The 22,909-nt window shown below is 35.6% G+C and overlaps 2 protein-coding genes and 1 pseudogene across 2 annotated transcripts; 2 read left to right on the forward strand and 1 right to left on the reverse strand.

The window, feature by feature from the left end:
* Window positions 1–18: 18 nt before the first annotated feature.
* On the forward strand, window positions 19–6,201 carry LOC132561296 (uncharacterized). The gene is made up of 10 exons (XM_060226023.1): window positions 19–459; window positions 839–937; window positions 1,205–1,334; window positions 1,666–1,882; window positions 2,329–2,851; window positions 3,273–3,459; window positions 3,681–3,938; window positions 4,254–4,425; window positions 4,722–4,870; window positions 5,129–6,201. The coding sequence occupies exons 1-10, from the start codon at window positions 43–45 to the stop codon at window positions 5,290–5,292; spliced, it is 2,316 nt and encodes a 771-aa protein (XP_060082006.1). The 5' UTR covers window positions 19–42; the 3' UTR covers window positions 5,293–6,201.
* On the reverse strand, window positions 5,101–7,226 carry LOC132561298 (uncharacterized; annotated as a pseudogene).
* Window positions 7,227–7,465: 239 nt separating this feature from the next.
* LOC132561292 (carboxylic ester hydrolase LipN-like) lies at window positions 7,466–18,627 on the forward strand. Its single transcript, XM_060226019.1, has 7 exons — window positions 7,466–7,496; window positions 7,604–7,738; window positions 8,379–8,479; window positions 13,455–13,549; window positions 13,904–14,040; window positions 16,299–16,385; window positions 18,279–18,627. The coding sequence occupies exons 1-7, from the start codon at window positions 7,466–7,468 to the stop codon at window positions 18,344–18,346; spliced, it is 654 nt and encodes a 217-aa protein (XP_060082002.1). The 3' UTR covers window positions 18,347–18,627.
* The last annotated feature ends 4,282 nt before the right edge of the window (window positions 18,628–22,909 follow it).

Raw genomic sequence — 22,909 nt, forward strand, 5'->3', positions numbered from 1 at the left:
CAGATAATCGAGGACAACGTTGAGACTTTACGAGGTTTCGCAATGAGCGAAAATAGGAAACGAAGTGTAGGTAAGAGGTGTGTGGCATACGGGTGTTCAACAAAGTACGGCGATGGGTTTGCCCTTCATTTATTCCCTACTAATGCCGATCTGTGTAAGATGTGGACAAATTTTGTACAAAAGAAAAGAGACAAGTGGGACGGTCCAACAACGTACTCGGCTCTGTGTGAAAAACACTTCGAAGATGGGTCATATCCTATGAAATACGCCATTCTTCGATCCATGGGTCAAACTCCCCCCAAGAAGAAGGTTCTCAATGCCGACGCTATCCCCACCATACAGACGGCAGTTCAAGCTGAGCCCATGGATGATGTATCCCAACTTGCGTCCCCACTGTTTGCGTCAACACCAAAACCAAAAAAGCCCAGATCCGCCTTCATGAAACGTCAAAACAGAAGGGTACGTATTGGGACGGATTGACCTAATGTAGGCATAGTTTTATTCAATGTTTTGAAGATCTGATTTTTAAATCTACATAACATTTTCTATATGCCTAGGTAATTTGAACAAATTATATATTAAATATTAGTGTCATCTACAAAATTGAAATGTACTTATATATTTTATGTATTTTTTTTTATTTATTTTTTTTTTTTTGGGGGGGGGGGAGAGGTTGCTTGGATTGACAAATAACTCGAGATAAGCTTAGGTTTTACATTTCAATTCTACGTTGACTACTATATTATGTATGTATTTAAACCAATTGCACATAAATATGTCATTCAGTCAATCTGCCCTGACAAGTATTGAATGGTTCATATTTTCATTTTTCTTACAGATCATCAATGAGATATTGATTGATGGCCAGACAAAAGACATCAGTGGCGAGGAACCCATGGACACCGACCAAGGTGACACTACCCCTACAGTTTTGGAGGTATGAATAAAGAGTCAATTTTATTCCCCCCCCCCTCCCCCTATGAAGAAATGAAATTGTGAAATATGGTACACAGTTGATATTAGATTATTAAACTTCATAATTAAAAAAAAAAACCTGCGTGATATTGCACCAAATACTATGGTATAATGTGGTACCGGTATATTATTTTTTTTGTGGTACCCAATTCTAATCAATATCATGCCCAAAATACATACATGTTACTGTAGAAAACAATAACTTCAACATGTTGTATATTTCATTCAGACACCAACAGTACAGAATGGCAGCTGTATTAGCATCAGTACTACTAGGACATGCGGGACACAACTGGCTTTCAAAAAGCCCTGTGCAAGAACTGTACGAGTACAAGTTACGCCATTAACTAAAGAAAAGGGTAAGACAATGCACAATACATACAACTTTATTGAAAAAGAAAACAGTCACATAATTTTTTTTGCAATTGAGATACTGATGTAGCAACCCTTCAAACAAATAGAAGAGGCCGATTGTAATACTGCTTTCTGAGCTTTATTTTGCCAATTCTGAATCGGTGTTCAATACATGTTTGACCATTGGTGCATTTGTATCCAGATCCTATTTTGTTTTTAAACTCTGTCAGATTAAGAATTTGTATTTAATAATATTTCAAAAAAATGTGAATTTGTATTTAGCTTATAAATTTTGCATACATAATTATATTAATTGATGTCATTATTTTGTAACAGGATGTCAAACTACCAATAAACCAAAGATGAAAAATGTTGAGGTACAGTGCAACATCCTGAAGCCAGCCAAAGACAAACTCAACACCTCTGTGACATCAGATGAGCTGGACCAATCATGGATATCGTCAGCCCATGGAAATGAAGCAGATGACTCGGACTACCAGCCTTCAGAGTGTGAGTCGGATGTTGGCTCAGAATGCTTGAATGATGATGACAGGTAATGAACAAATGTTGGTTACTGTACAATTATGATTATGTACTTACAATCGATCATGTTTGTCACTTTGTTCATCTTTTTTTTCTCGCTATGCGGAATTTGTTTCTTGACATCTTGGAAATATTCCATCAATCTGATGTTGATTCTAGTTCAACATTTTAGGTATTCATAATTGGAAAAAAAATGTGAGAGGTCTTTCCTGATATGTAAAGAGTTGATTGCAGCAAAATGTTTTATAACTTTAAAAAAAATATTGAAATATTTGTCCATTATTAAATACTTGAAATATACCGGTGTAGTTATAAATTGTACAATTGTATTTGGGAAACTACAAAGAAGTCATATCCTAGATTTCAGATGAAATAAGCTATTTGTCAGCTATTATAGTTTGAATTGAGATTGATATGTGATGAGCCATCTATAATAATCTTCGTTTCACTTTTCAGGACTCGGAAAGAAGACAGACTATACCTTGTCAGTGAACAGAGTTTGATGAGCTTGTTCCAGGTTTGTCCACAGTGCTCATCACCCTCCCTGGGGAACATAATAAACAATGTTGGGACTCTTATAAAAGTCGAACAGGACTGTGGTGTTTGTGGACACAGTAGGTTGTGGAATAGCCAGCCACTGGTAGGGAGTATTCCTCTGGGGAACCTGAAGCTTTCATGTGGGATTCTTTTCTCTGGTTCCCTTCCAGCCAAGACCCTTAGGATATTTGACTTTATGAATTGTCCAGCCATTTCCAAGGAAACTTTCATAAAGCACCAGAGGAACTACTTGCAGCCTGCAATTGTGGATTTGTGGAAGGAGCGACAGAGGATGTATCTTGAAGAAATACAAAGAAACAACCGTCCCATATGTATTGGTGGAGATGGTCGTTGTGACACACCGGGCCACTCAGCAAAGTTTGGCAGCTACTCAGTCATGGACTTGGACCAAGGACAGGTCATTGATGTGCAGTTAGTGCAGGTAATTAAATGTAATATTATAAACAGTTATAAAGGTGAGTGGGTGGGGAGAGAAACCTTGGTTTACCATATATGCTTGTGTCCATATTCCAAACACTGCCTCCTTTCCCCAGATATTTAGTTTTGTCTCAATCAAACTTTACACATAATGGTTAAAAAATGAGAATACTTTTGCCTAAAGGTGATTGTATACTCTTATATGTATACTCTTATTTAGCCTATTTATGGTAAAATATTAGGTTTTCTTTGTGATTTATTTTACAAGTACACAACTTTGTTCTTTTTCTTCGCTATCTCAGATACCCGCAGATATTCAAATGAAATGTGGTTGTTTTAGAACTTAAGTTACATGGACTTCACCTGTGTTGATCATGATCACAAGACTTATAAATAGTTGTAATATTAAGCTGTCTCCATTTTAGAGTAATGAAGTGAAGAGTAGCTGTCATATGGAAAAAGAGGGACTGTCACGCAGCATTGCTTTCCTACAAGATCATGACATCGACATCCACACCATTGTCACTGACCGCCATGTTCAAATTAGAAAGTGGGTGAGAGAGAACATGACCGACACCAAACACTGTGTAGATGTGTGGCATGTAGCTAAAGGTAATTGTCATAGAGTGTAAAATAATTTAAATATTGCTCCAATGTTACTACTCAAGTATACATGTGCTTGAGGGAACTATAATAATTACAACTTGGACGTAGTGAATTGCTATCAGCAGTTTCGATACAAGACATTGGTCATTTATACATATTCTTTGCTCGACAAAGAAAACTGACATTTTTGAAAGCTTGGAAAACAAATTGACGCTTTTTATTTCTAGGACTTAAGAAGAAAGTGTTGGCCTTGTCAAAGGAGAAAGATTGTGGAGAGCTGAGCACCTGGATCAGAAGTATTACCAACCATCTATACTGGGTGGCAGCATCCACACCAGATGCAGATAAAGATTTGATGATGGAAAAATGGCAGTCACTTGGAAACCATATACAAAACATCCATGAGGGCCATGGTAAGAAGTTTCCCAAGTGCCTGCATCCTGACCTCACTGGACTGGAACGAAGAAAACGATGGCTGAAGCCAGGTATGTGCACTGCTACAACACTAGAATAATCTGTTGCTTAAAAAAATTGAATCTTTTCAGACTTTATCATGTATTTTAAACAGGAAGTGCCTGACCACATTGGTTTTCTCTGAGCACTTCAGTATCCTCTTCCCATGAATTTCCACGGGAGCTAACATCTGGGCCAATTTAAAAAACAAATAAAGTTGAAAAAATAAATAATTACAAAAAGAAATTTATTTGAATAAAAACAAAAGAAATAAAATCATATTTGTCAATTAAGTTCTTTATGAATCTCAATGCTTTCTGAGTTTTATGATGATACATTACTTTCAGGCACAAAGAGCTTGGAGAAATTGCTGCCTATCCTGGACAACCGACAGATGAAGATGGATATTCCGATGCTTTCGACCAACCAACAGACATCAGAGTTGGAAGGATATCACTCTGTCATCAACCACTTCGCACCAAAAATGCATGGCTTCTCCTATTATGGGATGGTATGCAGGTAAGGTTTAAAATTGATACTTATTTGTATCACTATTATTTACCAATCTTGTGCATTGAATATTATCCTAATGAGTGTAAATGTCACATTAGAAGCAAAAATATTCCTTCATGGTTTTAATCGAACTAGATATGTGTAACATATCAGTAAACCTCTGACATGCTATTTATAGAATAATCATCAAAAACCTTGCCAGAGCAAACGCATTTATGTCTAACATATGTTTTCTAGTTTTCAAACTTCAAATTGAACTTCTGTTAACTACTGTACTGATTATTTTCTTGTTTATATTGCAGACTTCTACTCGGTGCCCTTCATTACAATGAAAATGGAGGCAGGGACCCAGCAGTCACCAAAGATGGTAACACTTGTTACAACATTGTGTATCCCAAACACAAGAAAGGAGAATACACAGTCCGTGAAGTGAAAATGGAGCCAACTTTCGGTAAGTATACTAAATCGTGGGAACCCCTGGGTCATTTTTCATAACTTCACTATTCAGTTTGGGAAAAAAAATAAAATTGAAGATTTTGGGTAGGGGGTTACCTTTTAAGCAATGGGGGTATGTTTTATGTAGGAATAAAAAGTATCCGATTACATTTTGGTCGGGGGCTACATATTATGCATGACACCGGCAGTGACCGGCACTACACATAAATTAAAGGCAACAATCCATTGAAATGTCTTCTTTTTTTAATGACAGATTACGTTCAAGAGCTGCTACAAATAACAGTCAACAAGGCAACAAACACCAGAATGACTAAAACACAAGATGTCCTGATGGATGCACCTCCAGCACTATGCAGCACCTTTGAACGGCCTTCAAAACTAGAAGCTGTGTCATCAGTCCAATCCCGTTTCGCTTGAAACTAGTCATTCACAAAACCATACTTTTCATTCAGTCTCCATAATTGAAACCCCTCAATTCTTCACCATCACCAGGCGGGAATGTCTGTCGTATGAGATTTACAGCACATGCTGGAAGTGGGACTCGTACATTTCGCCCCAGAAAACCCCAGCACCATCGGACAAACTGTCGGTAGGCAGTGTAGCGGTTTCGCCTGAAAAAAGATAAACAAGAAATACAGATGCATTGTCATGTTTTCATTTTGGTATTATAAATTATAATAAATTATAATTCACAGGTGTCTTTCAGTCTCAGCACTTGAACTTGTTTGGTATTCTTACTGCAAAAGTCCAATAATAGATGAGGTTTTATAAGGGGAAAAACAAACAAATTGTCAGATAATCACAAATCTCTGTATGATATTTCACATCATATACATGTAACATTCAATGGATAGCTATTACTTACGCTGGACCATCGGGTATGTTGCCATTATGGTACTGTCTAAAGGCTTGATATGCTGTACGCAACACATACACATCTAGGCAAACAGAAGGAAATCCAGGGTGCTGTGTGATGCAGTTCAGGTGTGGAAACTCATTCTTGATGTGTTGGATCTGTGCAATTTCAGTGCAACAAATACTTTCAGGGACTGTTGGCATCTCTCGACAGTTTTCACATTTGCACCTGTAAAATAGTCATTCTGAATTATGTTTAACGCATAAGCATTGTTAGAGATTGTTATTGGAAATTGCATTTGTTATTGAAAGTTGTTTGGTATTGAAAGTTATATTTGTTACAGAGTAGTTCTACTCTAAAACCAAATAAATTCCCAGAAATACTGATTTTTTGGATTGCCCTTATTTTTTTTATTAGATATTCTAGGTGTTATTTCATGTGTTCATCACATCAGTCAAAGGATATTTTGTCAACAGGAATATTTATATGAAATAAAGTTGATTTGTCCTTGTGAAGGATTAAATATAACAAAAAAACACTAAAACATAATCTGTGTTTGTCCCAAGTGGATTTGCAGCTTCTCCATGCTGCTCTGAAGTCTAATCTGTGTTTACTTCCTAGTTAACTTATTTGCTCCAAGCAGAATTTAGTAGTTTTCAAATGGTGTAGATGGATTTTAATATTTATTTTTGAGCAGATACAACTTCCTCTGTCAAGATGCTCTGGATATTTTCCCTACAAAACTCACCAAACAACATTACCATTGGTACACAATAACATATTTTGTAGAGATTGAGATCAGGCCTATATATATTCTTATTGACAGAATAATTAATATAATAATAACTGATAATTTATAGATGGAAAAATATATACTCAGTATAGATGTTAGGTTAACAACATCGCATATCCTTTATGGGCAAGCCGACCAAGTTCGTAGTGACGAGATTACTCGTCCAGCGATATAGTTTTATGTTGCCTGGTTAAGTTATGTTATAATATACATGAAGGCAAAGTTGACGGTTCCGTTTAACGAAAATTTTAAGGCTCAATAAAAATACTTTGGCCATTAAAAGGCCGTAAGTATCAAGGTATTCTTATATTGGGCCTTAATATAGGTCTACGTACCATTCGGTTGAGCCCAAGCGGTCCTCGATTGCCGCTTTCTTCATCGTCGTCACTTCCTAGCTCTGGCTCAAAACGATAAGGTCGAATACCTTCAGAATGCTCCACTTCAAAATCAGAAGAAGAGTATCCCATATGAAGGTCGCAATCTGATTGTGAGTCTTCTGTCCCATCGCTTCCACTATCGCTGTAGGCATCCATGTTGAATGTGTTCACCTTGTGACGTCACGATTTCATGTGCACTACACTACACACATATCCGCTACACTCTGATTGGCTTTACCAGTCAGGTGCAAACTGGGATGATTGACAGGCCATATCATCGGTCGTAGTGAATCAATTTACATGCGGTTTTCGACATTTTCTTATTTAGGTGCTAATGTCTTTCTTATTTAAATCTTATAAAACGATACACTAACACTTTAAGGGAAAATATCAGTAAGAGGCACAAAGGGAGAAAGAGGGAAAAGCTACTATTCTAGAACCAATAAGGATCATAAAATGTTTTGATGTCAAGACCCCTTTGAATCAGCAATCTGTTGAGATCTATGTCACAACAATTGCAGAGTAAATTGAATCAACATGTATTGATCATTTTTGTAGTCCCAGATGGAAGCAGATGAAAGGAAAGTACGGTTAAGTTTGTCACAAGGTGTTACATAAACATATTTATAGAATGGAAAGTGCTTAATATCACGTTTCATTTGTCACAGGAAAAAGTGATAATAAGTTGAATTTGACATCAAGTTATCTTTTACAGAGATGCCCCATGTGTGGTTGTTAATGTTGAATATCGCCTGGGACCAGAACATCGCTTTCCTGCCAGTAACGATGATGCCAAGTGTGTGGTACGCTGGGTAACCATGAATAAGTCTCTACTAGGTAAATAAATATTAAAGAGAAAAACAGGAACTGATGTTTCATTGTGTCTAGGTTGTCTTAAAACAGATATTTCTAGGATTCAAATATTTATCAGAGTTAAAAAATACTTCCTCAGATTTGTTTTCCAATAGACAAAACGAATTTAGAAAAACAGAAAAGATGAAACACTTTGCCTCTAAATTTAATTCTATGTGTTTCAATATTTTAATGAATAATTAATGTCTCTGATATTTTTGTAGATTTTTCTTTACATTTCAGAAACACTGTAAAATTAGTTATTGATTTTTAACAAGTAAATTCCTCAGCCATTTTGATGTGTTGGCATATTCATGTGGTTGTTATTTGTTTTCATGTCTCTATGATGCACGGCAGTTTTCAAAATCAGCATGCGTACTGACCTCTTATCATTGACAATAGTTTTACATTAAAAAAAATGTAGTTTTTTTTTTTTAATTTTCAGTATATTTTTTTTGAAACTGGAAAAAATTACTGTGTTTAATTCACACGGGATTTCACACTGAATTTTCTAAATCCAAAAGTATAACTCTGTTTCCAAGCCAACAGTGTATGCTAATGTTGTACATGCATGCCTTGTAAATATGTGTTGGTTTTGTGAAACTAGTTTTTCTATATGTATTAGGTGCTGTCAACAACAGTACCGTGGGTGTAGGCGGAGACAGTGCGGGGGGACAGCTTGCGGCCACTGTAGCTCACCAGCTACACAGTGTTATAGGTTACCAGGTAGGTTTTTTCTTACTTGCATGCTTTCTGTTTCTCAGGCGCCGTCAATGATAGTACAGTCGGGGTCGGAGGTCACAGTGCCGGGGGCAGACTGGCGGCTGTGGTGGCACAACAACTAAGGACTGTCATTGACTATCAGGTACATCCAGCCTCTGTATCTATCGTAGTTTGACTATCAGGTACATCCAGCCTCTGTATCTATCGAAGTTTGACTATCAGGTACATCCAGCCTCTGTATCTAAGTTTGACTATCAGGTACATCCAGCCTCTGTATCTATCTAAGTTTGACTATCAGGTACATCCAGCCTCTGTATCTATCTTAGTTTGACTATCAGGTACATCCAGCCTCTGTATCTATCTAAGTTTGACTATCAGGTACATCCAGCCTCTGTATCTATCTAAGTTTGACTATCAGGTACATCCAGCCTCTGTATCTAAGTTTGACTATCAGGTACATCCAGCCTCTGTATCTATCTAAGTTTGACTATCAGGTACATCCAGCCTCTGTATCTATAAGTTTGACTATCAGGTACATCCAGCCTCTGTATCTATCTCAGGTACATCCAGTTTGACTATCAGGTACATCCAGCCTCTGTATCTATCTAAGTTTGACTATCAGGTACATCCAGCCTCTGTATCTATCAGGTACAAGTTTGACTATCAGGTACATCCAGCCTCTGTATCTAAGTTTGTATCTAAGTTTGACTATCAGGTACATCCAGCCTCTGTATCTATCTAAGTTTGACTATCAGGTACATCCAGCCTCTGTATCTATCTAAGTTTGACTATCAGGTACATCCAGCCTCTGTATCTAAGTTTGACTATCAGGTACATCCAGCCTCTGACTATCAGGTACATATCTAAGTTTGACTATCAGGTACATCCAGCCTCTGTATCTATCTAAGTTTGACTATCAGGTACATCCAGCCTCTGTATCTATCTAAGTTTGACTATCAGGTACATCCAGCCTCTGTATCTATCTAAGTTTGACTATCAGGTACATCCAGCCTCTGTATCTATCTAAGTTTGACTATCAGGTACATCCAGCCTCTGTATCTAAGTTTGACTATCAGGTACATCCAGCCTCTGTATCTATCTAAGTTTGACTATCAGGTACATCCAGCCTCTGTATCTATCTAAGTTTGACTATCAGGTACATCCAGCCTCTGTATCTATCTAAGTTTGACTATCAGGTACATCCAGCCTCTGTATCTATCTAAGTTTGACTATCAGGTACATCCAGCCTCTGTATCTATCTAAGTTTGACTATCAGGTACATCCAGCCTCTGTATCTATCTAAGTTTGACTATCAGGTACATCCAGTTTGACTATCTGTACATCCAGCCTCTGTATCTATCTAAGTTTGACTATCAGGTACATCCAGCCTCTGCCTCTGTATCTAAGTTTGACTATCAGGTACATCCAGCCTCTGTATCTATCTAAGTTTGACTATCAGGTACATCCAGCCTCTGTATCTATCTACATCCAGCCTCTGTAAGTTTGACTATCAGGTACATCCAGCCTCTGTATCTATCTAAGTTTGACTATCAGGTACATCCAGCCTCTGTATCTATCTAAGTTTGACTATCAGGTACATCCAGCCTCTGACTATCAGGTACATCCATCTAAGTTTGACTATCAGGTACATCCAGCCTCTGTATCTATCTAAGTTTGACTATCAGGTACATCCAGCCTCTGTATCTATCTAAGTTTGACTATCAGGTACATCCAGCCTCTGTATCTATCTAAGTTTGACTATCAGGTACATCCAGCCTCTGTATCTATCTAAGTTTGACTATCAGGTACATCCAGCCTCTGTTTCTAAGTTTGACTATCAGGTACATCCAGCCTCTGTATCTATCTAAGTTTGACTATCAGGTACATCCAGCCTCTGTATCTATCTAAGTTTGACTATCAGGTACATCCAGCCTCTGTATCTATCTAAGTTTGACTATCAGGTACATCCAGCCTCTGTATCTATCTAAGTTTGACTATCAGGTACATCCAGCCTCTGTTTCTAAGTTTGACTATCAGGTACATCCAGCCTCTGTATCTATCTTAGTTTGACTATCAGGTACATCCAGCCTCTGTATCTATCTAAGTTTGACTATCAGGTACATCCAGCCCAGCCTCTGTATCTATCTAAGTTTGACTATCAGGTACATCCAGCCTCTGTATCTAAGTTTGACTATCAGGAACATCCAGCCTCTGTTTCTAAGTATGTTTCTAAGTTTGACTATCAGGTACATCCAGCCTCTGTATCTATCTAAGTTTGACTATCAGGTACATCCAGCCTCTGTATCTATCTAAGTTTGACTATCAGGTACATCCAGCCTCTGTATCTATCTAAGTTTGACTATCAGGTACATCCAGCCTCTGTATCTATCTAAGTTTGACTATCAGGTACATCCAGCCTCTGTATCTATCTAAGTTTGACTATCAGGTACATCCAGCCTCTGTATCTATCTAAGTTTGACTATCAGGTACATCCAGCCTCTGTTTCTAAGTTTGACTATCAGGTACATCCAGCCTCTGTATCTATCTAAGTTTGACTATCAGGTACATCCAGCCTCTGTATCTAAGTTTGACTATCAGGTACATCCAGCCTCTGTATCTATCTAAGTTTGACTATCAGGTACATCCAGCCTCTGTATCTATCTTAGTTTGACTATCAGGTACATCCAGCCTCTGTATCTATCTTAGTTTGACTATCAGGTACATCCAGCCTCTGTATCTATCTAAGTTTGACTATCAGGTACATCCAGCCTCTGTATCTAAGTTTGACTATCAGGTACATCCAGCCTCTGTATCTAAGTTTGACTATCAGGTACATCCAGCCTCTGTATCTATCTAAGTTTGACTATCAGGTACATCCAGCCTCTGTATCTAAGTTTGACTATCAGGTACATCCAGCCTCTGTATCTATCTAAGTTTTTGGTACACTGTATCTAAGTTTGACTATCAGGTACATCCAGCCTCTGTATCTAAGTTTGACTATCAGGTACATCCAGCCTCTGTATCTATCTAAGTTTGACTATCAGGTACATCCAGCCTCTGTATCTATCTAAGTTTGACTATCAGGTACATCCAGCCTCTGTATCTATCTAAGTTTGACTATCAGGTACATCCAGCCTCTGTATCTATCTAAGTTTGACTATCAGGTACATCCAGCCTCTGTATCTATCTAAGTTTGACTATCAGGTACATCCAGCCTCTGTATGTCTCAGAGTTTAGATATCTATAAGTATTTGTTTTCTAGGCTCCTACCAGGATTGTGGCTGTTTAGAGGAACCTATTTTTTTATCCTTCAGTCTCTGTGAAAACATTTACATTCTGTGTTTGTAATGTAATTTGATCACTTTCAAAAAGTCTACTGAAAATCAAACTTCCTGTTGGATCTGAACTTACTAAAAGGAATTACAAAATATCTAGAAAAGAAGGGCTATAGGTCAAGGGTCATGGTTATGGTGTTACTTTGTTTAGAAAATTGAAAATATTTTCGTCATAAGAATTATACTACATTATCATATATCAAGGATTTTGTGCTCCTTTTTAATGCTTGCAAATTTAGTGGCTGTCAAAATCGTGTAAAAAAATCAAAACAAAAAAAAACAAACACGCAATGTGAAATTTGATATTGTTTGATATGTAATCTATGGCTTCATAAAAACAGGAATTGCACAGCTTGTGAATATTGGTAAGTCTGAGGTTGTGGAAAAGGGACTGATATCAAGTGTGTAGCAATTCTTCATTTTTCAAGGGTTATTTATTTAATTATATATGCCTACAAACAAACAAAGGTAAGTTATTCTAGGAATTTTAGGTGTGTTTTCTGTTCTATTTATATATGTGTACAAACAAAGGTAAGTTATTCTAGGAATTTTAGGTGTGTTTTCTGTGACAATGAAAGTGCATGAAAAATGAAATATGCAACAATTAAAATTGATAAATTTTGAGGATTTTCATAAAAATTGCTCATTCCAAAAATATCTCAATATATGGTATATCAATATTCATGTATACACATGTGCAAATTGTACAAATATTAAAGCTCAGTCTTAAAGAAAACTTTCATTGTGCATACATGTACACAAACTGGTATATATTGTAACAGAGGTAATTATTTATTTCAATATCTCTGGTTCAGATCAAACCTGGGACCTGTGGCTAGCTAGTTTTACACTCAAATCATTGAGTTCAGGTGGTATATTATATTTACCAGGGTTGTACATGGTAATATGGATCAATGATCTGTGATAATGTCTGCCTGAAATAAATGGCTGTTTATAGGATTCCTGTGAATAGTAAGATCTATTTGAGCATGACATATTTTAATTCATCTGAATACTGCCACAGTTCAGAATATACATAGGTATTTGACATGTTCTAAAATTATCTTGTGTATGAAAACTACAAAATTTATTGAAGCATTGAGCACCTCTTCATCTGGATTTTGACTTTTCTTTGGATCACCTTGGAATTTCCTCAGTCGCCTCCTAGGCCTCAATCTTTAGGCCCTTGGAATCACTGACGAGTCCTAGAAGGAGGAAAACAGCTGTATGATGCAGTTTACTTCATTGTTTGGCTCTGTTGTATCTAGCTCTAAAATTTTATTAAAAGTTATTTGTGGGAACTTTTGTACCATGTTTGAGTTGTTTCATATATTAAGTACAATGCACGGGAACAATGCTGTATGAGATATATGGACTCTGATATCAGTAACATAATCAGATATCAAGAATTATTTGTGTACAAATAATCACAAGGGATTTGCATTCACAATTGACTTACCTTGCATATTAACGCGGAATTCAAACCCACATTTAATATAACTGATTCACAGTATGTTGAGGCTTTAAAGGGATTTGGTTGTGAGCATGCTGAAGGAAGGACCTATGTATTGTATGAAAACTTTATCAATATTCTTATACAACACTTGTACTAGGTTATTTATGAAATCTGGTTTTCCTTACAGGTATTGGTGTACCCTAATGTAGACTATAGAAAACAGTATCCATCTCAGGAAGAATTTGAAAACTTCCCAGGACTTTCTAAAGAGATGACTCAGTGGTATGTAGTCAAGGTCAATCAGGTTTTAAGGGTCAAGGTCACAATTTAAATGGCTTAAAAGGTCAAGGTTAAAATTGAAATCCTTGTCAGTGGCCATCATTGCACATATATTTGAATCAGCAATGTTTGGTCTCTTTTCTATGACAATATTAGTATTGATATTTTGAGAATGGTGTTCTGAACTTGTCTGAAAATATTGTGTAAATATCAATGATACTTCTGTGTTTTTGTTTTTTGTTTTCAACATATTTCAATATATATTAATTCAATTCTTTAATCTGATTTTAAGTTATGCATTGTTTTCCTCTCAATGCTAGAAAACATGTATAAGATGAAATGTTGATGCATTTCTAGGTTCTCTAAAAACTACATTGATGATTCTGATAGGGAGACAGTTCTAGCATCACCTATTCTAAATGAGAAGTTTAACTGTCTGCCACCTGCGCTGATCATCTTAGCAGAATTTGATGTTCTTAAAGATGCAGGTTATGGTAAGTAAATCTGTGAGGAACTCATCGGCAGGTTGTGGTAGATTCCTAGCAGCCGTCTTTGTTTCAAGTCTTATGATTGATACAATTTACATTACTTCTAATATGTCATTAAAATATGAGAGGGGGGAGGGGGAGGGGAGGCGTGACACATTACTTCAACTCAGTCATTGGCTCGTAAGTGAACACATTACCTTGACTCTGTCAAGAATGGGCATATTGCGGTGAAAATGTCCTGGGGTTCCAACACATTACCTCAACTCAGTTATAGGGTGGGCTTATTTCCATAAAAAAAAGTGCTGGGCCAATACATCACCTCTGACTCCGAGTGGAGAAGTGAGCTCGGTGTAGGTCAAGGAAATCCTATTTTAGTACATATGGGTAAGTATTTTGGCCAGACTTGTCCCTGATTATTGGAAGACTATGGTAATGAGAAAAAAGAAGACTTTAAACACACTATTTATTTAGTTACAGACATAATTACCTAATTAGCTCTAGACTGATATTCTTGTCTTCAACTTATAGCTGACATAAGATTCCTTTTATCTTTATCAAAGAGACTACAGGTATGCTTGATTCTATAAGTAACCAGACTATCGCTCGCTGATGTTATCTACAGTGTGACACAATAAGGGTATTAGGAGGGTAATTACCAGGCATTGATGATAGTGTAAAAGTCTGCTATGTCGAAGATGAATTTGTTAATAAAAACCTGAAAACTGATTTTATTTTTATAAGCTGAAATAAATGTTCCTTGACATATGAAATATGGTTGAATGGTCACATCAGAATTATCTCCCTTGTTACACATATTACAGACATCTCTCTTCTTTGTCTCTTGTAACACATATTACAGACATATCTGTGCTTTGTCTCTTGTAACACATATTACAGACATCTCTCTGCTTTGTCTCTTGTAACACATATTACAGACATCTCTCTGCTTTGTCCCTTGTAACACATATTACAGACATATCTCTGCTTTGTCTCTTGTAACACATATTACAGACATATCTGTGCTTTGTCCCTTGTAACACATATTACAGACATATCTCTGCTTTGTCCCTTGTAACACATATTACAGACATATCTGTGCTTTGTCTCTTGTAACACATATTACAGACATATCACTGCTTTGTCTCTTGTAACACATATTACAGACATATCTGTGCTTTGTCTCTTGTAACACATATTACAGACATCTCTCTGCTTTGTCCCTTGTAACACATATTACAGACATATCTGTGCTTTGTCCCTTGTAACACATATTACAGACATATCTGTGCTTTGTCCCTTGTAACACATATTACAGACATCTCTCTGCTTTGTCCCTTGTAACACATATTACAGACATCTCTCTTCTTTGTCCCTTGTAACACATATTACAGACGTCTCTCTGCTTTGTCTCTTGTAACACATATTACAGACATCTCTCTGCTTTGTCCCTTGTAACACATATTACAGACATCTCTCTGCTTTGTCTCTTGTAACACATATTACAGACATATCTGTGCTTTGTCTCTTGTAACACATATTACAGACATCTCTCTGCTTTGTCTCTTGTAACACATATTACAGACATCTCTCTGCTTTGTAACACATATTACAGACATCTCTCTGCTTTGTCCCTTGTAACACATATTACAGACATAACACATATTACAGACATATCTGTGCTTTGTCTCTTGTAACACATATTACAGACATCTCTCTGCTTTGTCTCTTGTAACACATATTACAGACATCTCTCTGCTTTGTCCCTTGTAACACATATTACAGACATATCTCTGCTTTGTCTCTTGTAACACATATTACAGACATCTCTCTGCTTTGTCCCTTGTAACACATATTACAGACATCTCTCTGCTTTGTCTCTTGTAACACATATTACAGACATCTCTCTGCTTTGTCTCTTGTAACACATATTACAGACATCTCTCTGCTTTGTCTCTTGTAACACATATTACAGACATATCTGTGCTTTGTCCCTTGTAACACATATTACAGACATATCTGTGCTTTGTCCCTTGTAACACATATTACAGACATATCTCTGCTTTGTCCCTTGTAACACATATTACAGACATATCTGTGCTTTGTCCCTTGTAACACATATTACAGACATCTCTCTGCTTTGTCCCTTGTAACACATATTACAGACATATCTCTGCTTTGTCCCTTGTAACACATATTACAGACATCTCTCTGCTTTGTCCCTTGTAACACATATTACAGACATATCTGTGCTTTGATTGTTACAGCGTACCATGAAAAGCTGAAGACAGCAGGAATCAGGTCACAGACATTTTGTGTGAGAGGAGTAACACATGGCTTTTTCCATCTCCCAGGTAAGGTCAAGGTTAAAGGTTATTTTACTGACCACCACACCCTCCTCTCTCCAGTTAAAGACAGCGATACAATATGATAATGACTTTCACTGTTTGTATATGTGGGGTGTGTCTGTCTGTGCATCCATGTGTGAAAAGGTTGTGTACAAGATTTAATCATGAGACTTTAGATAAACTTCATACTTACATCCTTAACATCACACCACCATATCTATACATGATTTGAATGTGGTGGTCATCAGTTAAAGTGAAAGGTCATCATCGACTAATTTTGAAATAAAAATCATTTTCAAATGTTATCTGATGAAACCCCTCTACTGATTTTGTTTAGAATAAAAAGACAGGGAGTGAAAGGTTTATCTTAACTTTATTTCCCAATAATTTTGTTTCCTTTTGGTCAAAATTATATTTGTAGTGTTCTTACCAATGGGTAGATTTACACTTTTACATTTTGAATTTTTACATAGGTAAGTCAGTAATTTTTTTATTGAAAATGTCAATAAAAAATGATGATTCTGAGAAAGAATGGTAAAAAAATTGTGTTTTTTTGTTACATTTTATACGTGTCGCTTATTTCATCTGTGTTATCGTTATCACTATTACTACAGATTTACAGATTTAACCAGAAATTATTTAGGTTATTAGGTGGCACTGTGGTTAAGTCCTAGGTTTGATACTCTGAGCAGACCTGAATAGTTAATGGTCACCTGACTGACCATGTGGGTTTCCCTCCCCCACCCCAGGTACCCCAGTTTCCTCCCTTAGTAAAGCATCCTGCACACTTGCATTTAGGCCAACGAGAGTGATGAGTTTAAATTGAAGTAACTGGTTTCACAATAGATAAAGTTTATATCAAATGTGAATCAATAGACTCCAAATTTTTGTTATTTTGATGAATTTGCAATTTTTATACAACAAAAACATGAGTAGTCTTGGTACCACTGCCAACCTACAAGTCAAATCAGCAATGTCATCACTACATGAAAAATTGTTGAAACACCACAATGGGAAATCATTGTTATTGATAGAAAAAAAATTCTGCTAGAAATTTTAGATTTCCATATGACAGAACATATATTGTTAATGAAGGTAGAGCATATATTGTAAATGAAGGTAGAACATATATTGTTAATGAAGGTAGAACATATATTGTAAATGAAGGTAGAACATATATAGTAAATGAAGGTAGAACATATATTGTTGTGTATCAGATATTATAAATACATTTATACCACGATATGTTGTGTTATTCCACTCACAGACCACTGTGTAAATGTGATGATGATCGATAAATATATGATATATAATAGTAGTGGTCTATGACTTTCTGGTCTTTTGATTGGTTGAGAATTTGAACTTTGACCTCTCTTGCAGAAATCAAAATAAAAATGTACAAGATATATAGTTCACAACAGCTTTTTGAAATAATTTGATTTTTTTTTTTGTGGGTTTCTATCGATTTATTTTTGAAAATAAAACCCCGTTTCTTACTGATTACTAGTATTAGGGTTAGTGAAGTACCCGATATAATATTTCGGTGTATATCTGAAATCAGTGTTTTATTTTAGTTAGAGCATTTTACTCTAGGTCAAATCATTACACTGATGTTATTAACTCACTTTGGTACAGAACTTCTGTATTGTTTTAGAAACAGGTCATACAAGCCCCTGGTTGTTATGTACAATATTTCTGTTAGTCTCAACATTTTTGAAAATCTTTCAAAAGTGAATTTTAGTGAAAGAAATACCTTAAACACTACTCATTACGTAACGTATTGTAAGAAAATGTCATATGTTGTGAAATTTAAGCATTTTTTACTTTGTTGTTGTAGAAAGTATATCAATGTTTCTTGGATTGAAGATTTAATCCTGATTTTGTTCTCTTTCCTTCAAGGTCACTTTAAGGAATCCTGCCAGAGAGCGCATGAAAAGGTCTGCAAGTTCATCAAAGCCAGCTCGTGATGAAATGGCTGTACGTTGCCTCGGTTACCAAGGTTTAATGCCATGGGATGATATTGTGTTAATAATTCTCTGCTTTCTTTAACAGTGTTTGTATGTAAATATCAATGGTGTATCGCTAGTCAATATAATAAGATTTTAGAAAATATCAATTTTATACAATTTAGTCCCATGGAACAATTCTGACTCAATATTTCTAACCCAGAATCGTCTTTTATCTCGATCTGTAGCTAAAATTCCTTGAAATCTCAGCTCTGTTTTATTTTAAAATCTAATTAAAAAAAAATACCCAATTTTTTCCTGGTGATTATCATCGTGAATTCAGAGATGTATATGTTACATAATATTAGTAATTTAGAGATGTATATTTTTGATTGAAATTTTTTCAGTTTTGTTAATAATTGTAAAAAGGTTGAATCATAAATTATCACATAATTTGATTACCAAATCTTTATCCTACTGAATTTCTTTCTATACTCAAATGAAAAAAAGAAGGATAAATTCTTTTTTGTGTTTCGTGACAATTGTATTTAAGTAAATAAGTGTGATGATATAGATAATTTATGTGAAGCAAGCTCCTTGGTTTACTCGGAAGGCCTACATATGATGTCCTCAACACATGTTGGCGACAGATGATATTTTTTTTCATTTTTGAGATAACTGAAGAACTCTTTAAGAGGCACATGTAGATTTTGGAATATGAAATTGATAAAAGAAAAACCAAAAATGTCATCGTCATAATATTACAGGAAGGGAGATAACTTTGCTAGACTGCTGTCTAGACAAATTGATAAAGAAGATCATGTGGATTAAACATTTGATGAAGAGTGAGAATAAGTTGTGACAGATTCACCATTAAATAATCATTAGAATATTCATGATGTCCAAATCAGTTGTATGACCAGCGTGAAGTATAGCGAATCATCTATTTCTGTAGGAGAGAAGTTCTCCGATAAATTCACCAGGAAATTCATTAACAACTTTGGTCTTTTTAAATGTTAGATAATCATTAATATTGAAACAACATCTCTTCAGACTTAAATTTAGAAAATTGAAAAATACAATACTAGGGGTAATAACTGATAAATGCCAGATTTTACTGTTGGGTCCAGAAATAATTGTTGAACACTTGTGCTGGAATTTGCAAATGTTCAACATTTTGGTTATGCAGTCAAACTTCATTATAGCTCAAAGTAAGAAGGGCCATGGAAATACTTGGAGATATCCGAGTATTTGATTTAAATACGTTTGAATATTTGGTATGATGATGCATGGGGCTGTCGACATACTTAAAATTTAAGGTCTTCAAATTATATGAGTTTGAGAAAATGAAGTTTGACCCTAATTTATTTCAGTTTTGTGTTGCTCAAATTTGGTGTCATAGTCTTTACTGAATAAAGCAAACATTATTGGACAGTAAATATCATGATTTGAACGGAATCTTCTATTTACCTTATAATACAAAAAAACACAGTTCACAGAAATCAGTTAGCCAGGTATATATTAAGTCTGTGTATGTATATGTGTATATATGTAGGTAATTGGAGGCTGTACTTGGAGTCTTTTTACAGGTATATATATAAATAAGTTGGGACTACATATGTATTTATCTGTTAAAGCTATATATGTTTGTAATTGTCACTTAATATGTAACTGTTTTTAAAATGTACATATGTTCTCAATTCTGCTGATTTTACTGATGATAAATCATCGCTGATTAATGCTTTTCTGTTGCTAAACTTTGATGTTTGATTTTTTGCACATTATATGAAATATTTGTTACAATTATGCTTTTTTATTTGCTTTTATACATTATACAAATTATGATTTTTTAGAATAAAGACAGTTTTGACACAAGACAGTACAGCATCATGTGTTCCAGTAGTTTTGACACAAGACAGTACAGCATCATGTGTTCCAGTAGTTTTGACACAAGACAGTACAGCATCATGTGTTCCAGTAGTTTTGACACAAGACAGTACAGCATCATGTGTTCCAGTAGTTTTGACACAAGACAGTACAGCATCATGTGTTCCAGTAGTTTTGACACAAGACAGTACAGCATCATGTGTTCCAGTAGTTTTGACACAGGACAGTACAGCATCATGTGTTCCAGTAGTTTTGACACAAGACAGTACAGCATCATGTGTTCCATTACTTTTGACACAGGACAGTACAGCATCATGTGTTCCATTTATTCTGACACAGGACAGTACAGCATCATGTGTTCCATTAGTTTTGACACAAGACAATACAGCATCATATGTTCCAGTAGTTTTGACACAGTACAGTACAGCATCATGTGTTCCAGTAGTTTTGACACAGTACAGTACAGCATCATGTGTTCCAGTAGTTTTGACACAAGACAGTACAGCATCATGTGTTCCAGTAGTTTTGACACAAGACAGTACAGCATCATGTGTTCCAGTAGTTTTGACACAAGACAGTACAGCATCATGTGTTCCAGTAGTTTTGACACAAGACAGTACAGCATCATGTGTTCCAGTAGTTTTGACACAGTACAGTACAGCATCATGTGTTCCAGTAGTTTTGACACAAGACAGTACAGCATCATGTGTTCCAGTAGTTTTGACACAGGACAGTACAGCATCATGTGTTCCAGTAGTTTTGACACAAGACAGTACAGCATCATGTGTTCCAGTAGTTTTGACACAGGACAGTACAGCATCATGTGTTCCAGTAGTTTTGACACAAGACAGTACATCATCATGTGTTCCATTACTTTTGACACAGGACAATACAGCATCATGTGTTCCATTTATTCTGACACAGGACAGTACAGCATCATGTGTTCCATTTATTTTGACACAGGACAATACAGCATCATGTGTTCCAGTAGTTTTGACACAGGACAGTACAGCATCATGTGTTCCATTAGTTTTGACACAAGACAATACAGCATCATATGTTCCAGTAGTTTTGACACAGGACAGTACAGCATCATGTGTTCCATTTATTTTGACACAGGACAATACAGCATCATGTGTTCCAGTAGTTTTGACACAGGACAATACAGAATCATGTGTTCCAGTAGTTTTGACACAGGACAGTACAGCATCATGTGTTCCATTTATTTTTACACAGGACGGTACAGCATCATGTGTTCCAGTAGTTTTGACACAGTACAGTATAGCATCATGTGTTCCAGTAGTTTTGACACAGGACAGTACAGCATCATGTGTTTCAGTAGTTTTGACTCAGGACAGTACAGCATCATGTGTTTCATTAATTTTGACACAGGACAATACAGCATCATGTGTTCCAGTTGTTTTGACACAGGACAGTACAGCATCATGTGTTCCATTAGTTTTGACACAGGACAATACAGCATCATGTGTTCCAGTAGTTTTGACACAAGACAATACAGCATCATGTGTTCCAGTAGTTTTGACACAGGACAGTACAGCATCATGTGTTCCAGTAGTTTTGACACAGGACAGTACAGCATCATGTGTTCCAGTAGTTCTACCATTTAGATTATACATTCTGCTTGTTCCACCTTTTACAGCTAAAACGTTTTATGATTATATTGTCATATATCTAGTGGTGCTTTGTGTAAATTGTAATAATTACCATGTTTTATTTTTCATCTCTTTTCCTTGAGTACAATTACAAGGTGATTTTTTTTTCTTTTTTAATTTGACTTTGGAATTTTGGTATACATGTAAAAGGAAGGACAGATTTGAAACTGTGTGCTTTTTTTTCTTTCCTTTTTTTATCAAAATGGCAGAAGTATGAAAACTTCATGAGGTAAACATAATTTACATACCTAATTAGAATGTTTGGGAGATAAGTTTAATTTTATAGAAAAGTTTTAACTTATTTCACTGGTGTACACACTACAAATGGTCAGTTACAAATAAGGTGGTAGATTTCAGTTTCTGAACCAGCTCAATGAACAATAGTAGATCTCATTTTGGACACCAAGAAAAAATGGTTCATATGATGGAGTAGAATTCATGTAAATCACTTTGATAAAAATTTTGAAACATTATATTTCAGTTATGTGATGTAACATAGATTAATTAATAGGAGGGTTTGTTATGGCATTCAAAGACTGTACAAAATATTTATTATCATAAAAAATATCTATTATCATAAAAAAAGATTTATTATAAAAATGCTTAATTATCATAAAAAAACTTCATCATTATACAGTAGGTTTATCTGATCTTTAGGTAACAAGAAATCCCAAGAATTGCAAAATCTGAGTTGTCTACCTTTATACACATCTTGGTTGTCATCCTGAAATTTAGTCTTTTTCAGACAAAGATCCTATACTGACATCATCAGAGATATCGCTTTAAATACTTTCACACTTACCTCCCTTTATTCATCATTTGCACTACCTGATTAAATGATATCCTGTAATATGCCTGCTTGTTTTAGTTTAATCAGTAACCATACAATTTGGCTCATTTATTTCCTCATCTTTGAAATTGAAATATCATGATTTTTCTTTTCTGTACAGATTCCTCAGTGGTAACTGTAAATAGACAATGTAGCCCCTAGAATGCCAAAGTTTTACATTTTTCATTGTTTTCT

This window comes from Ylistrum balloti, unplaced genomic scaffold, assembly GCF_031769215.1.
Source record: "Ylistrum balloti isolate Yb309-2 unplaced genomic scaffold, AGI_CSIRO_Ybal_v1 Utg371192, whole genome shotgun sequence".
Classification (NCBI taxonomy): Eukaryota; Metazoa; Mollusca; class Bivalvia; order Pectinida; family Pectinidae; genus Ylistrum; species Ylistrum balloti.